This window comes from Scleropages formosus, chromosome 9, assembly GCF_900964775.1.
Source record: "Scleropages formosus chromosome 9, fSclFor1.1, whole genome shotgun sequence".
In the NCBI taxonomy this organism is placed as follows: Eukaryota; Metazoa; Chordata; class Actinopteri; order Osteoglossiformes; family Osteoglossidae; genus Scleropages; species Scleropages formosus.
In genome coordinates, this window is record NC_041814.1 from 27,885,561 (window position 1) to 27,902,299 (window position 16,739).

Here is a 16,739-nt window from a genome sequence, read left to right on the forward strand (position 1 = left end):
AACTGACATTCAAATACCAGCAACCAGTACCTTGCCAAATAGTACACAATTTACAGTAGTCTGGTGCACAAATTCCAAAGCAAATCTGAAGGCTCTCGCCAAATTTATCCTTCCTTAAATTTAGCCCTTGTATTTCAATTCATTCAAGCATCTTGTTCAACACATAAGCAGTAAAACGATTTACAATATAAAAATCCACTTAGTAAGAACCCATGGAATTATTGCTAACAAAGTTTATTTATTTGATTATGTGTTTATTTTTGTCACCTGCTGGTTCCACAGTTTTCGAGATTCAGACCGATTCAGAAACCTGTCTCAAACTTTCGTTGGACACTGATGCACCTCTGGAAGGCATCTGAGTAATTTTCTGCTAAGCAACGAATTAATAATTACTTCTTTTACTCAAGTTGTACTTTGCCGGTCTCTCTCTTGGGTTCGGCAAAAAAGCCGAACCACGGATTTTCGGTAGTTTGAAATCAGAAAGAAGTACAAGACTGGATCCAAAACTCCACTAACGCAAGTGAGAGAGGAAGCGATGCGGTTGGTGAGCCAAAGGGAAGCTGCTTCACCAGCAGTGATGTTTTGGTGTGCGAACGATGCAATGTAGATGAAGCGGTTCACGTGGTAGGGCACGAAAGCCACAATGTAGATGAGCAATGTCAGTGTGACCGTTCTGATGGCCTTCCTGACCATGGGGCTCCTTTCCGACTGCCTGAGGCTGCGCAGTTTGTGCAGGATTAGCGTGTAGGAGGTCACCATGACAACAGATGGCACTGAAAAAGCCACTGCGAGGGACACGAGCGCCTGGCTTGACGGCTTCTCCCTGTAGAGCTGGAGACACACGGTCCAAGTTGAGTTGTTGACCTTCACGGTTTGATGGGTAATGAGCAGTGGCATCATGCTGATCCCCAGGAAGAGCCACAGGAGCACACTTATCACGCGGCTGATGACAGACTTCTGCCGCAGTGCCAAAGACTGGACTGGCAGGACCAGGGCCAGGAAGCGGTCAAGGCTGATGCAGGCCATGAAGTAAAGGCTGCAGTACATATTGAGGTAAAAGAGATATCCAACCAAGCGGCACAGTATCTCTCCAAATGGCCAGAATCCATCCATGACGTGGTAGGCCACGCGCATGGGCAAGATCATCACGTAGAAGAGGTCCGCCACAGCCAGGTTTGTGATAAACACCTTGGAAGGGGAGTTTTTCTTCTGCTGGCTAAAGACCCACAGGGCCAGGGTGTTGGCCGGCACACCAATGACGAGAAGTGCAACATAGAAACAGGCAAAGAAGATGTTTTCCAGGTGGGACTCCTTGATGTTCCAGTTGACCTGCTGCTCGCCACTGCTGTTGAGCATCATGGGAACGTTCTGTCTGCTGGAGAAAGGAGAAGAGGAGTTCATTGCGTGTGCAGAATGGAACGAAAGGAGATTCACGTTTAATTATGGGAAGCAAAAACCTGCCCTCTGAGACACTGCTATGGTTTGTTCTGAGGAACCCATGGATGTCCTGCAAGATTCAGGTGGGTATTTTAACTGGAAAGAGGAACGACCTTTCCATTGCCTTTTTATTGTTGAACAAATAGGAGCTGTGTTGGTTTTTTGAAACCTATTTCTACCACTTCCTCTAGTCTGTGGTTCAGAACCTGTGGCGTACCCTGTCGAGTCAAGTTCTGTGAATATTCACTATTCAGCTTACCTTATATAGAGGTTACTTTGTTCTTTTTAAACCCAAGATCCGCAACAGGTGTCCTAGACAATGGGCTAAACATCCTCAAACACAGCTGGTAGAAACCCAATAGTTATTTATAAGTCACAGTTACATAGATGTCCGCCTAAGAGAAAAGCATCTTGCTAAATGAATAAATGTGAATGTAAGATGCCAGTCAATAATGAAGAGTTCCAACAGCATTATTAATGCATCAAAAGACAATTTTATAAGTGCAGACTTTATAGGAAGTAAATAGGAAATATTTGTCTCAAATGATCCTGTCTGAACATTTACCAAAACACAGGTGAATATATTGCAAAACATAAAATAATATTCACTCTTTATTATTTTCTAGGAAGTTTTAATTTGGAACTCTGCTTTCTTTGATACGAGTTCTGAAAAATAACATGAACTTAATGTCACAATGAATGAACATGCATCCTTGGTTTTGCAGGTTTCACCTATTCTTAATATAGCAAAACATATAGTTTTTTCCCTGCTTTTTGAAAGTTCATAAAGCTTTTGAACTATTTACTCTTATTTCTACATTGAAAAATTTAAGATGACCATATTTGGATATTCATACACCCAAGGTACTTTCACAGGAAGGAAACATCTGTGAGCAGACTTACCGTGTTGTACTGGAACTGCAGGCAGTCTTGATAGTACAGCTTTCCTCTTCAAATGCTTTATACCCAAAACAGTGAACTATTGACAAAAGGTTATGATACGATCAATCAATGCAAATCCTTTTCTGGCAAAAAAGCTGTGAAAAGACAGTGGCTATTCGGTTTGTTTTCTCCTCTTAATTTGCATGTGAACGGTCTTGATGTTTTATCTCTTAGAGAGATGTGGTTCCTCTCTCTCTTTTCTCGCTTCATAGGAGTACCCTCCGTCCTCCTCCTGAGAAGTACTTATTAACAAAGCTTAACAGAAGTGGCCTTGTAACATTCATGAACTATATTCATGCGATATGTTGTAGGTGTGACATTAAAGCTACTGAATAACTGCTTTATTCAATGAAAAATTGCAGGGAATAGCCAGTGTATTAATTTTACAATTTATTTACTTTTTTTGGGCAGAGGGGATGCACAGGTGCACCTGCTAGTGTCATGGTGAGAACTTCCATCCTTGGCTCAGTAGGTTGCTGGTTTGAATCTCACCTACTGCTATAGTTCTCTTGTGCAAGGTGCTTACTCTGTGAAATTTCTCCAGTAACAATTAACCACATGGGTAGGTAACTTAACACTGTAAACTGATCTGGAAGAAGTGTCAGCTAGATGACTAAAAAAAATATTAGACTGAGGGCTCAAATCTGGAGTTCACAGCTTTGAAGTTTGATTTTATAACCAGACAGAAACTGGACTTCATGTCTGCTACCTTCTTATTCTGCCTGGAGGTTGCATGTTCTTCCCATCTTTGTGTGTTTCCCCTGGGTGCTCTGGTTTCCTCCCACTGTCCAGTGGCAAGTTTCAGGTGAACTGGTGACACTAATTTGCCCATAGTGTGTGTGTATGTGTGAGTGAATAAGTGTGTGTGACATTCTCCTCTGATGGACTGGTGTTCCACTCAAGGCATACCCTGGCTCACGTTCTGTGTTTCAGGACAAGCTCTACACAACTGGAGCCCTGCCTCTGAAGAATGCTTAAAGAAAATTAAGAAAAAAGTTTAATAATTCATGGATTACTCATTTCTTATGAAGAAGGCTGTCATATGGACTGTAACAATTCATCACAATGGACGTGTCACTTGAACAACTAAAACTCTTCTGATCTGAAATATATTTCTCAGCAAGGTTCTTCAAAGATTACACTGCTGGGTAAAATTTTATACCTGATATTAATTATTAATTTTGTATGTTCTTTTATATAGCAGTGGTCGTGCTGCCATGAACCAGGAGGACACTGGTGGTTTTCCAAGCAGGTGAGCATTGATCACCCATGGACTTTCCGCGATTCCTCTCGGGACAAGTGGTTGTTAACAATGGATGGATGGATGGATGTATGTATGAGCTCATGTAATGTGTAGTTGATCCTATTTTTAATAAGCATTTAGTGCAAACGGTGTAATGGTTGCAGCGTCAGACAGCAGTAATGTGGGTTGCACAACATTTATTAATACTTTCTGTGTGCCGTGGTTTCGTCTAGGAAGGAGAAGGCGGACTCAGTTGCGGAGTGCACAGGAGTTTATTCAGGGGCTGGACAGGAACCGTAGTCAGGGACAGGCTTGGGTCTTCGGACTGCAAATGTCGTATACCAGAAAATCCAGAATCGTGGTCGGTGAACACAGGCAGCAGGTCAAACACGAGAAAACCGATCAGATCACAGGATGGGAAGGGGTTTAGGGAGACGGACTCGGGAGGTGGAACTAGGAACAGGGAACAAGGAGCAGAAGCGATAGGTAGGCTGACTCAGGACGAGTGAGCTGTCAGCGAATAAGGTTCCGCGTTCTTCTACGTTTGCTTCTGCCTTATATCCTGCCGGGTCCCAGGTGTGTCCGGTTATGCCGATGGTGTGGGCGTGGCACTGTGGTATGAGCCATGTGACCTCCCACAGTTTACAAACTGATACTTTATTGAGGCCTAAGGTCATTTTTTATTATTTCACAACAAATTTCTGGACAATTCTGAAGAATTCATACGTGTTTAAAATAAGTTAAATCAGCCTATGTTTGATTTTCAGGGCGTAGATTTACATTACTAAGACAGGACAGTTTTTAAAGTGTATGTGGATTAAAGGAACGTAGCAAAGTATTGCACAGGAAATAATAATAAAAAGCCAAAGGTATGGATCATATGGTATTTACATAACAGAATTTACCCTTTTTCCCCCACAGATTTTCGGACTTTTGCAAGATCATGCTTTCCTCACAAATTGTATGTTGTACATATCATTTTCAAATAAATTTTATGTGTACTGAAACAATGAAATCAGGTGGTTACATCTAACATTTCCCTTATGATTTAAAAAAAACAATGAAATTGTAAATTGCCATGTATTTCTTTTCATTTACGGTTCTTGCAGCATTTTGAAGCCAAAGCAGTACTTCCTTTGGTAGCTTGTTAAAGCAAATTGAAAGCATCAAAGCGTTTTTGCACTCTGTTTTACATATTGATCTGTTGGTATATTTTTGGTCCAATTTCAATAATTTTTCTTTCATTACGTAGCAGCAAAGTATCTTAGAGGAACTGAATTTTTAACCTTCAGCTTCCCCACAATCATGTGCCCGAGATGCATGACGCTTTTCCATCCAGCAGGGCCTCAGTCATTGGAAAACTGGCTGTTGACAATGCCCCAGTTGCCGTCTTCGGCATCTTGACGGTCTTTCTCCTGAGCCACCGTTTCACAGACGTCTTCCCGGGGAGCCCGGTCTTGAGAGAGAAATGAGGGCTTCCTGTCTTTGTAGCAGCAAACGGCAATCAACCGGATGATGTTCAGGAGCGTGGCAAAGAGCATCAGAACTCCTGAGTGGGGTGGGTTGGACAAAACCGTTATGACCACGGCCTTGTTATGCTAAAATTCCCCCTTATTATATAAAAAACTGAATATTCCGCTTATTGCTTGAATTATTTTCCTGCTGTAGTACTTTATCCTGTATGATACAGTGAAAAATTACCCAGCTGTGTAAAGGGGTAAATCCTTATCAGTAGCTTAGAGTAAAAGCCAAAAAAATGTAGGTCATCCTGAAGAAAGGTGTCACATAAACTCAAAAATAATAAGACTCCCATGGATGCTGCTGAACTCCATAACATGTGGGACTTTACTTGTCACTTAAGAGGCTGCCATTGGTATTCCAGGGACTCCCTTTCTGTTGCCTTTATTCATTCTGACTAGAAGGTATCTTTGCATGAATATATAGATATAGATAACACTCGTACAGTTTCATCTGCATGTATGTTAAATTATTACTAAAAATCCTGAGGTTCAGCACCTTTCTCAAAGGTACGACACATGGCCTACACGTGGTGTAATTCCAGCTAATTCCGGTCATCCTTGCCACTGCCTCCAGGATGGCAATCCTGTCATGCCCTCTTGATCATGCCAGGCTAATGCTGCTATCTCTGCCTTCTCCAAACAGCCTTACCGCAGTAAACGGTGTTGGGTGCGATGTCATCAAAGTGATAGCTTCTGGTGAAGATAGACCCCAGGCCCAGGATCATTGTGGGATACACAGTGAACGTGTATCGCATGAGCTTCTCAAAGATGAAGCTTTCAAAAGTGAACCTGGGCAGAAAAGAGGAAAACAGCTATGTTGCACTTAGCTCACAAATCGACATATGGTTATATAGTATTTAGCGGAAGTGGCCATGTAGCTCCGTCAAAGAAGTTCTAAAAGGTGCTTACATCTTCCGCAATGCATGAGAATTATGATGAAACGCTAGATTTTATATTGGAGTGTTGGGACTGGTTATCTTCAGGCAACTGGAGATTCTTTGGAGTCTCAATAATGAGGCACAGCAGGCTGAGAAAAGGTATGTTACAGTCTGGTGCCATTCTCACCGGATGTTACCCATCGTGTTTGGCTGCACCTGCAGCTGCCCACTTGCCTTGTAGACTCCCTTTTCCCTTATCTGCTCGCGCCCACAAAACAGAATGTGTAAGGCCTCCTGAAGAGGGAAGCCTGGTATTCTGGAAATTTCCATGGCAGACTGAATTGAGAAGTCACCAAGGACAAGGGAAGGCAACAAGCAAGATGTAATGGAGTAAAAGTTTACACTTATTAGACACAGCTTGTGTTGTTAAGCTACATACTGTTATTCACCCATTTGTACAAACTGGTAAATTTTACTGGAGCAACTCAGGGCAAGTGTCTTAATGAAGGGTACCACACCAATAGGCTGGATTCGAACCTATGACCTTCAAAGCCGAGCTTCACCACACTTTAGACTGCCTCTAAAAGACAAATGAAGTCCACATTGTGATGGTAATTATCCTCAGAGTGACTTCCATCCTATTCATACTACTCGGTCATTTCTACTTTACCAATTCTGGTACCCGGTCAAGGGTACTACAGCAGGAGGTGGGATTTGATCCTGAATGGCTTTAACCACAGTGCCACCTGCTGGCCCTGTCTATGATGGTTCAATAGTACAATGGCAGTTTCATTCCTGAGATGTGAACCTGTACGCTATCAATCTGGGGCGCCCAACTGGGATGGCCGTTCATTCTGGGATTTGAACTCACCATATAACCAAGCCCATCAAGAGCAACGTGAGGACGACAGTGCTGACGAGGGGATCCTGAAGACTAGTGTTGTAATTGAGCACAGTACCCAGGGTCACCATGGCTTCCAGGTACGTCCAGGTCGCGAACATGGCCAGTCCATTCTGGGTCTGGACAGAAAGCCAACAAATACAGCAGCTTAATCTCATAAACCAAAGAGGTTTTCAAAGCAGAACAAAATGTGAGCTTCATGTGACCACTGGAAAGAAGATCATCCCTCCCAACAGACCTTATCTGTGCTGACAGGCAGCAACACTGCCAGTTATATAATAGTGCATATGCAGTTCTGTATGACCGACATAAACCAGACTGAAGATTTATTGAAACATTGTGAGTGAGGTCGCTCCACAAAAAGGCAGCAGGTGGCGTAATGGTTAGAGGGTGTTTGCAATCAAAAGCCGAATTTGACTCCCCATCGATCCTGAATTTGCCTCCCCGCTTCTGCTGTAGCCCCTATCAAAGTATTTACACTGAGCTGACACTGTAAAAATTACCCAGCTGTGTGAATGAGTAAATCAGCGTAAGCAGCTCAGTGTGCAAATCTAACCCTGTAAGTCACTTTGTACAAAGGCAGCAGATAAATATGTAAATCCCCGAACTCAACAATGGCTGTAGGGGGTTCATAATGAATGTTCTGAATGTCAGCACATTTTTTATTGCATAGTAAGCAGCTTGTTCAGGAAAAGGACTAAAGTTCAGCACAATGTAAAAAAATCCAACTCTTTCAAAAAATCCCTTTCAGCGAAAAAAAAATTGAAAATAACAATTGTGTTGGTTCATGTCCCACTTTGTAAATTTGATTGGTTTAATCCTGGCAACTAGTCCTAAACAAGAACAAAAACATAACAACAACAACAACAACAACAATAATAATAATAATAATAATAAAAATAATAATAATAATAATGTTGACATAATTCCCTAAAACTGCAGACAGACAAAAAGCACAAAAGCTCACAAGAAAGCAAATAAACCAGTAGTCGTTTGGGCTGTGGGCGGCCAGCCAGGACTGATGCTGATGGAGGTTGCTGTAGGAAATGCCGAGCATCACGTTGGCTGACACTGGAATGAGCATCTTCAGGGCAAAGGTTCTGACCAAACACCTGTTGACACGTAAGATGAAATGGTTCATAATGGCTCCTTATTTTGCAGTCAAAGTATCAAATTTATCACCGACAATATGTTACATTATCCTGTCAATATTTTTGTTTACTATATCGAACATTTCTCAAATTTAATGCACTGCTACATAACTGTCAGTTTAATACAGCGTTCTAAAAATGTGTCGATGTGGTCAATAACGAGCGGCCAGTAAAAAAGCCAACTGCAGCAAATCAAATATTTTGCCAACGCTGTTTGAATCTGCACATCATATAATTAGAGAGGGTAAATCGATTTTTAAGTCACTCACGGATCATTCCCGAGAAACCACAAGGCAACCCTCACAAAACCGATGAAAATCCAGGTCATGTAGAAGAGAGGTGGGTGTACTTCAGGATTACAGCACACTGGGCCGAGAACGTTCCTGTTGAACACGATAAAGAATGGTCACAGACTAACGTGCCAAGTTCTAAAAATACACCTTTTGCTATTTACTCATTTGCCTTCAGCTGAAGCTCTAAGTTGAATCTTTAAATGAGATTTTGAAAGCCTTGAATATATTTCCGCAGCCTAATAAATAAAGCAGAACTGCAAAACAATCCACTCTCTCTAGGAAAAGCCAGTAAAAGCCTTTCTTGTGTCCAAACCTGTGGCCACATTTTCACTCGGATGCAAATAGGCTAATGCAGCTTCCATGTAAAACCGGAAAAATGAAATAGCATTATAGAATAGAATAGAATAGAATTATTTAATATTATTCATTATAATAATAATGAATAATAATATTATTCATTTAATTATTATTCGTTTAATGATTTATACACATAGAAATAAAAAAATGAAATACTATATGTATACATACATACATTTATATATACACACACACATACATACATATGTATGTATATTTACGTATATACACACACACATACACATATTTCTGGTACGTTTTATAACATCACTGGGTTTTGTAGGTGCACCACCTGAAATTGGACTTTAAATTACCCCCATAACATTTTACCGGTAATGTTATTGATCAGGAGACAGATTTATCTAAAGCAATTTTGCAGTAGAGCTCTGTAATTTACTGAAGATATTCCACAGGATTTAGCACAATAAGTAGTGAATCCTGCTCAAGAGCACAGTGTCATTATTCTACTCCATGGATCAGAACCTGCAACATTCTGGTTGTTCAGTTTTTTCATTTATATTCCACTACCACTTAGTGCGTTGTTCCAAAGCCGTGTCACGAATGTGGAATTAGGAGTATCGCTTCCAGGAGTTGTCACTGGGTCATAGGTGTATAGATCAAAAGCTGTGGAATCTGACCCAGAACTGAACAGCAAACAACAACACCGAAGAGCAAGTTAAAAAAAAAGGTGTTCATACCTGCGAAGTACTGTGGAGAAAGCGTATATGAGCCAAACCAAATTCCACACACTGAGCATGATCCACATGGAACTGGCCCAGGCATCCAGGGAGGCATCAATGGAGCAGCTGTAAGAGACATTATCACTGGAGCTGTGGTACACACCTGCAGGAAAACACAGCGGCTAAGGTCAAAAAAAGGTTGTTGGGTCTTGTCCAGGGAGGGATTCTTCTGTTGTACTCTATAGAAAGTTACATGATCTCAGTTACTCCAGTAAAAAAAAAGAAAACAATGCTGTTGAAATATTAATATGATAACATTTCTGACTATGTAGAAGAGTTCCAGTGAGACACCTATGAAATTTGTTTGACAAAATTTCATTTTACAACCTTCTTGGTTGCTCCAAGAATGAATAAAATTTTTATGTTATATGTGATGCAGACCTCTGAAGAGCAAAACACTGATCACTTTATATTAATTCAAGTAAAAGTTTATTTCTGGGAAGAATCAGGAAATTTTCTCTATTTTTAATGCTGATTTTTCATTTTTTATTTGTATTATTCATATGTTACGTGTATAAATCACTGGCCAATGTGCCTATTTGGTCTGAAAACAAATCTGTTTATTTAGCCTTCTAAAGAACTTATTTACACTTCCAGCTGTTTCATAAAGCACTTTTCATGAAATGCCACGGTAAATAATTTGCTTTCACCACAGTTGTACTGAGCAGTGACACAAGTGTATGTTCGGGTCAAAGGTAGTGATTATTTATCAGATGCCACAATGCTCATTTCCCACTATCTCTAACTCAAGGTCCAAACCTGTAGGCTTTTGGATTCCCACTTTTCAGTCATATTGCTATGCTGCTTATTGCATTCAACAGTAAAAGCTAGAGAACTGTGAGGCTCACAACTTGTCAGAAACCAACAGTTCATGCAAACCCAAACCAGACTGATAATAACAACCCACAACCTATTTTAGGTCATCCCACTCAGGGTGTCATTGAAATTTTCATTCAAAAAGACCCTGTGCCAGATAACGAGAAACAACACTACTGTTGTAACCATTTCTTTAGGAAACACTTTCTCTTCAAAGCAACACACAATATTAAGCTTCTTACAATGATTTACCCACTTATACAGCAGGGTAATTTTTGCTGTACCAACTCAGGGTAAGTACCACGATCAAGAGCACTAGACCAAGAGGAGGGATTCAAACTTGGATCCTTTGAGAGGATCCAACCACTACGCCACCAGCTGCTGTTAAACTGGCACCCAAATTAATTCAGTTAAGACATCCAGCTGTTCTTGGGGTCAGTTAAGAAAGGTATATCAACAGATGTCCTGCAACAAGTCTTAGTTGTTGATACCAAATCAGTATGTGGTGCAATGGTCAGAACCATCACCTTGCATTCAAATGAAATAGGTGAGAATCCCAGTTGTCATAGCCTTGATCAAGGCGGGTGTGGAAGTGTCAACTTGTTGAATCCGACTCTTGGAAACCACTTGCGTGAATGGAGGTTGTTTGCTACTGTCTTCTTACATGCATGTCTACATGGGGGTCTAAACACATGGAGAACCTACAAAGTCCACACACCCTGAGCTGGACTCAAATCCACACCTTCTCAGCAGCTCAGGAGCTCTGAGGCATCAGCTTTGCCTGCTGTGCCACCATTGATTAAGGTACATACTCTATACTGATGCAGTAAAAATCAGCCAGCTGTGTAAAGGAGTAAATCACTGTAAGTAGCTTAACACTGTATGTACCTTTGGAGAAACAAAAAAAAGTACTGAACATAACAATGGTGATTTTCTACAATAAAACGGAGGAAAGAAAATCTATGGGAGGAGGAACACCATGTAGCTCCTGTTGCCCATCTAAGTGCAAAGGCTCCAGAGTTGTTCAGCGAGCTCTCCTTGTGTTTCCTACAGCCCACATCATGGGCTCATTCTCTGAACAGGCCTGGGAACGTCTTGCAAGTGATCCCATATGCATTTGTCTGCTCACTGTCCCTGGATCTTAAATTACCTTTAGCTTTAGGGTGCAGCGCGTGTCTATTAGCTAGTTAGCATGTGTATGTTAGCTAGTGCTAGCTGGTAGCTAACTGCTGCTAACTCCCCTGCAGCAGCTGCTCTGCGATGCTGAACTACGGCTGAGGTTTAGCCTCAAAACAAATGATTCAGAAGAGCACGTCGGCCTCACAGCTTCATGTTCATCCTCCACAATCATTCAAAATCTGCACTTTTCCGCAGATCACAGCAAGCTTAGCATCCTGCATCACAGTAAAAAACAAATAAAAGACCGTACACTCTTATAAACACTGACAAAGTTAAAAAGTACTATTGGGAAGGAGGCGAAAAACACCGGTCGGGAAAGTTTAGCAAAAAAACTGACGTGACGTTAAAATCCTCTGTTCGTAGAAACCACATGCTTTGAATATCACAGATGCAGAACGATTCTTTCAGGGGAACTTAAGTTTGAAGTTCTGAGGGGTGAAGCCCTCCACGGTACAATGAACACATTCTGATATTGTATTAGGGTTCTTGCAATACTGTACATCATTCTGAATGCTGTAAAAATGAAATGCTTATGCTAACCTAAGTTAGCATGTTGGTTAACTTATGCTAATTAAGTGCTAACTGGTTGGTAATGAATCGGTTGCCTAATCCATCCACAACACCGTGCAACAGGATACAGCTGCAGGACCACATGGACAGGGGTGTCCAATAAACACACACACACACACACACACACGCATTTTCAGAACCGCTCGTCCCATACGGGGTCGCGGGGAACCGGAGCCTAATCCGGCAACACAGGGCGTAAGGCCGGAGGGGGAGGGGACACACCCAGGATGGGACGCCAGTCTGTCGCAAGGCACTCCAAGCAGGACTCGAACCCCAGACTCACTGGAGAGTAGGACTGTGGTCCAACCCACTGCACCACCACGCCCCATCCGATAAACAAACAAGCCCTTTTATACAGTGGTTTATTCTTAGTTTGGTGTTTGTGCAAGCTTCTGGAAGGGTGAATGGAGGACACTGTCCTATCGGCAGGTCCAGGGCAGGTCAACACTCTTTGGAGTGTTTACGAATGTTGACTGTACACCAGCGTGACAACTTGCCAGGTACTGGGGGTGCCAAAAAATATTAGCTGTAATACTTACTATTGGAATTCAATACAGGCTTGCATGAATATTGGTGGCGGGGGGCAGGGGGTGGAGGGGATGTTCGCTTATTTGTTATATTTATGTGACTCACTACCTGTCCAGCATCTTCATCGGACAGACAGAGCTAAAATCAGCCCAACAGTTCTGCTACCTGGGGTGTGTGATATCCTCTGATGCAAAAATCAACAAGAGGTGAACAACAGACTGGCCAAAGCCAATAGTGCTTTTGGCAGACTCTCCAGACGTGTCTGGAACAACAAAAACTTCAAAGCAGACACAAAAGTCAGGGTGTACAAAGCCATCGTTCTGACCACCCTATTGTACAGTGCTGAGTCTCGGGTCACCTATCATCACCACCTAGGACTTCTTGAGTGCTTTCATCAACACTATCTCTGCACCATTTTCAACATCCTTTGGATGGATCATGTCACCGACATCGAAGTCCTTCAAAGAGCAGACTGCACTAGCATGAAAGCCATGTTCCTCAGGATACAGCTGCGCTGAGCAGGGTATGTCTCCAGGATAGATGACCATCGCCTGCCCAAGATCCTACTCTATGGCGAATGGTCCACAGGTTATTGCGACCAAGGGGCACCATGGAAGCGATGCAAGAACACTCTGAAAAAGTCCCTCCTTCTGTGGTATAGATCACTGTCAGTGGACATCCCAGGTCACCGACAGAGACTTCTGGCAGCTGATAGTCCAGCAGGCTACTGCACAGTTTGAGATAAACCGCAGGGCCAGCATGGAGGTGAAGAGTAGAAAGTGAAAGAACCCTATCCCCACAGCTGCAACCATGAACCAGTCCCTCACATGCAGCTGCTGTGGCAGACCCTGCCTGTCTCGCATTGGCCTCATCAGCCACCGGCGTGCCTGCAGCAGACGTGGATCCTATCCTTCCTAATCTTCATTCGCGAAGTCATGGCGAGAGAGCTAGAGAGAGACCTGTCCTAGCAATAGAGGGTGCAGCACAGGCGAAATACTGGAAAGGTATGCCTCAAGCCTGGAAATGTGGAATATAATACACACACACACACACACACACACACACACACACACACACACACACACACACACACACACACATTTCCTGAACCGCTTGTCCCATACGGGGTCGCGGGGAACCGGAGCCTAATCCGGCAACACAGGGCGTAAGGCCGGAGGGGGAGGGGACACACCCAGGACGGGACGCCAGTCCGTCGCAAGGCACCCCAAGCGGGACTTGAACCCCAGACCCACTGGAGAACAGGACCCGGTCCAACCCACTGCACCACCACACCCCCCTTATATAATAACATAAAAGATAAAATTAAAATTTTAGAAAAATGTCTGAAAAAATTATCATTCATTATCAATAAGTGCTTTTCCACTGCTGAGTTGCAGTGGTCCAGGGTCTATCCTGGAAACATACGGTGAGAAGCAGGATACATGCTGGATGTCACACCAGTCCAAAGTTGAGCAGTCACACACTCACACTAATTCCGTCAGATACACACACACACACACACACACACACACACACACACACACACACACACACACCGTACTCAATACGCCATCATCAGTGCTTTGTAAAAGCAATTTTTTTTTCCTTTTTGAAGTTAGATCACATTAACTTTGTTCTAACTGAAAGTTATATTTTGTTTACACTGTTCAGATGTATTCATAGACTGGCCTTGTGATATGTGTAGTAATGTGCTTTGAAGACTGATGTCGTGTGACTGGGAACCTCTCTTCTTTTAATTTGATGGCAAACCACTTCTGCTTTCACTTTTGCCATGGAAACCACGCGAGTTGTCGTTATGAATTGACTTTGACTCCAAGGCACACCAGTCATCACTATTCTCTATATACGTACACATTGCACAAACCATGATAACAACAATAACAAGCATTTCAAATGCATTTATATTATGACATATAGAGTCACCTGTATTAGGTTGTTTTTAACCTGTTGTTAAAATTGATACATGTATCAATTGTACATTGGAATTCAATACAGGCTGATACATACATCAGTCCTCATACATTATGAACAGGACTTATACTAGGCTGTTTATACCCAGAAAGTTGTGCTGGTTGAAAGATCCCTAAAAGCTGGGGCATTTCCAGGTAGGATTCCCAGTGTCGCGGCAGATGAAGGTAAGACAAACAAACACTAGGGTACTGTGACGCTTCAAGATGAGTAGGAGGAAACACTCAGTAAGATATGGCTGCTAAAGATCAGAGCAAGTATATGAGACTGCGACTTAAATGTCTTTACAACTCCTGGATGATCAAGGTGCTATCACTCACCTTATCTACTAGAGCAGAACAACCAGCCCTATGAAATATGTGCATTTTCACAGCTTCTTGTTTGTATCTCAGAGAGTTTGTATCTCAGATGTTCACAGGTCTACATTTGTCCTTTCTTGACAGGTGTGTATATGAGACAACTCACACATTCCCCCCCTCCCCCCCGCTTGCGACTCACCGCTGATGAAGGTTGTGGTGAAGAATTCAGAGAGGATCTGGCTCAACACGGCCAGGACGATGAAGACACTGTGAACCCATGCAGGACTCACCTCCATATTCAGTGTGTAATCTGCCATAGCTCACAGTTCACCTACCTTTATACCTGCCCCCCTGTATGACTTCGAACTTTGCACTCCTCTCGTTTGCCTGCTGTTACTCCCTGCTCTTCGCCAGTTTCCACCCATGTGCCCCAGCACTGTCAGTGGCAGGAAAACATGCGGGAAAGTGGATATCAGAGTAAAGCTTTGGGCTTTGCCACTTATGCAACACCACTGATAACAAAACACCACGTGTACAGCAAGAAATTCATTATGGGTGAGCAGCGACGTAATCTCCCATATTTAAAAGTCAGCACTGATTTTGACTGGGAGGGGCAATTTAAATTAGTCATTTTGAATTAGTTTCAGTTTCAATATAGACAGCTTAATGTCAGGGGGTGTGGTGGCGCAGTGGGTTGGACTGGGTCTTGCTCTCCGGTGGGTCTGGGGTTCGAGTCCCGCTTGCGGTGCCTTGCGATGGACTGGTGTCCTGTCCGGGGTGTGTCCCCTCCCCCTCCGGCCTTACACCCTGTGTTGCCAGGTAGGCTCCAGTTCCCTGTGACCCCGTAGGGGACAAGCGGTTCAGAAAATGTGTGTGTGTGTATATGTAGCTTGATGTTAAAATATATATATATACCAATAATCTTGCAGAATATTTTTTTATTTACCGTAGATATATCCAAGTTCTTTTAGTAGAAGTGAATCAGCAAATAAATGGAGACCGGTCTTTATTATTAAACTTTTACTCATTGTGAGTTATGAAGTAAAAGCGACTAGAGTTACAAACAGAATAACAGCCGTTACTGAGTTCTTAAATTGAGGAGGCATTGTATTATGAATGAATGAATGAATGAATGAATGAATGAATGAGCTTCATTGCCAAGTATGTTTACATATACAAGGAATTCGTCTTGGTGACAGAAACTTCTACAGCACAGACAGAATGACAGTGACAAGACACAGATAATAAAAGTAGAGTGGGCTAATAAAAGATAAAAAAATATATAGAGTATAAAGTACACAATATACAAAATAGACACTAGACATTATATGTTTGTACAGGTATGTTATACACAATGCAAAGGAAAGTAAACAAGAGAAAAATAAATATAAGTATTAATAGCATTGTTTATTGCACCAGTTTACTCCCTAGGGGGGCATTTAGCTGTTCATGAGGTAGATGGCCTGAGGAAAGAAACTTTTTCTGTGCCTGGCTGTCCTGGTGCTCAGTGCTCTGTAGTGCCGGCCAGACGGCAAAAGTTCAAAGAGGAAGTGCCCCGTATTATTAGTATTCATACGGCTCTCGTATTGTTCATGTTGTACCTCCTACTCAACGTTTAAGCAGAATATTCACTGAAACCAGTAAGTAGTGTATACTCAACAAGTGGCAAGCTCTGATTATTGAAGGAAAAAAGTAAAGCTTTTTCTTGGCATAAATAACAGATGCATACTGAACATGACCACCAATCTCGTTCTTGGCCCCATGTTTGTCATCGGTTCTGATAAGTCTTTCCTACAGAAGTGCGAGTGCTTGAGGCATCAAGCGACTTCCTCGAAGGTCAAAAATAAACACTATGGTTTTTATTTACCACACCTGCCAGAGTTCTGTCTCAACACA

General features: G+C 42.4%; 2 protein-coding genes across 2 annotated transcripts; both read right to left on the reverse strand.

Annotated features, from left to right (window-relative positions):
• Nucleotides 1–402: 402 nt before the first annotated feature.
• LOC108937073 (uracil nucleotide/cysteinyl leukotriene receptor) lies at nt 403–2,364 on the reverse strand. The gene is made up of 2 exons (XM_018756825.1): nt 2,341–2,364; nt 403–1,372 (listed from the first exon to the last, which is right to left on the reverse strand). Exon 2 carries the CDS (start codon nt 1,357–1,359, stop codon nt 403–405), a length of 957 nt encoding a protein of 318 aa, XP_018612341.1. The 5' UTR covers nt 1,360–1,372; nt 2,341–2,364.
• A 1,899-nt stretch (nt 2,365–4,263) lies between these two features.
• Nucleotides 4,264–15,283, reverse strand: LOC108937072 (uncharacterized). The gene is made up of 7 exons (XM_018756823.2): nt 15,043–15,283; nt 9,421–9,565; nt 8,342–8,455; nt 7,889–8,033; nt 6,892–7,040; nt 5,792–5,931; nt 4,264–5,171 (listed from the first exon to the last, which is right to left on the reverse strand). Exons 1-7 carry the CDS (start codon nt 15,158–15,160, stop codon nt 4,969–4,971), a joined length of 1,014 nt encoding a protein of 337 aa, XP_018612339.2. The 5' UTR covers nt 15,161–15,283; the 3' UTR covers nt 4,264–4,968.
• Nucleotides 15,284–16,739: the final 1,456 nt, after the last annotated feature.

Excerpts from the sequence above, each read along its gene's own strand:
- LOC108937073 (XM_018756825.1), bottom strand. The coding sequence starts at position 1,359 with ATGATGCTCAACAGCAGTGGCGAGCAGCAGGTCAACTGGAACATCAAG.
- LOC108937072 (XM_018756823.2), bottom strand. The coding sequence starts at position 15,160 with ATGGCAGATTACACACTGAATATGGAGGTGAGTCCTGCATGGGTTCAC. Across the intron at positions 9,566-15,042 it reads CACCACAACCTTCATCAGCG|GTGTGTACCACAGCTCCAGT; the intron begins GTGAGTCGCAAG and ends GTTTTCCTGCAG. Across the intron at positions 8,456-9,420 it reads TTCTCCACAGTACTTCGCAG|GAACGTTCTCGGCCCAGTGT; the intron begins GTATGAACACCT and ends CGTGTTCAACAG.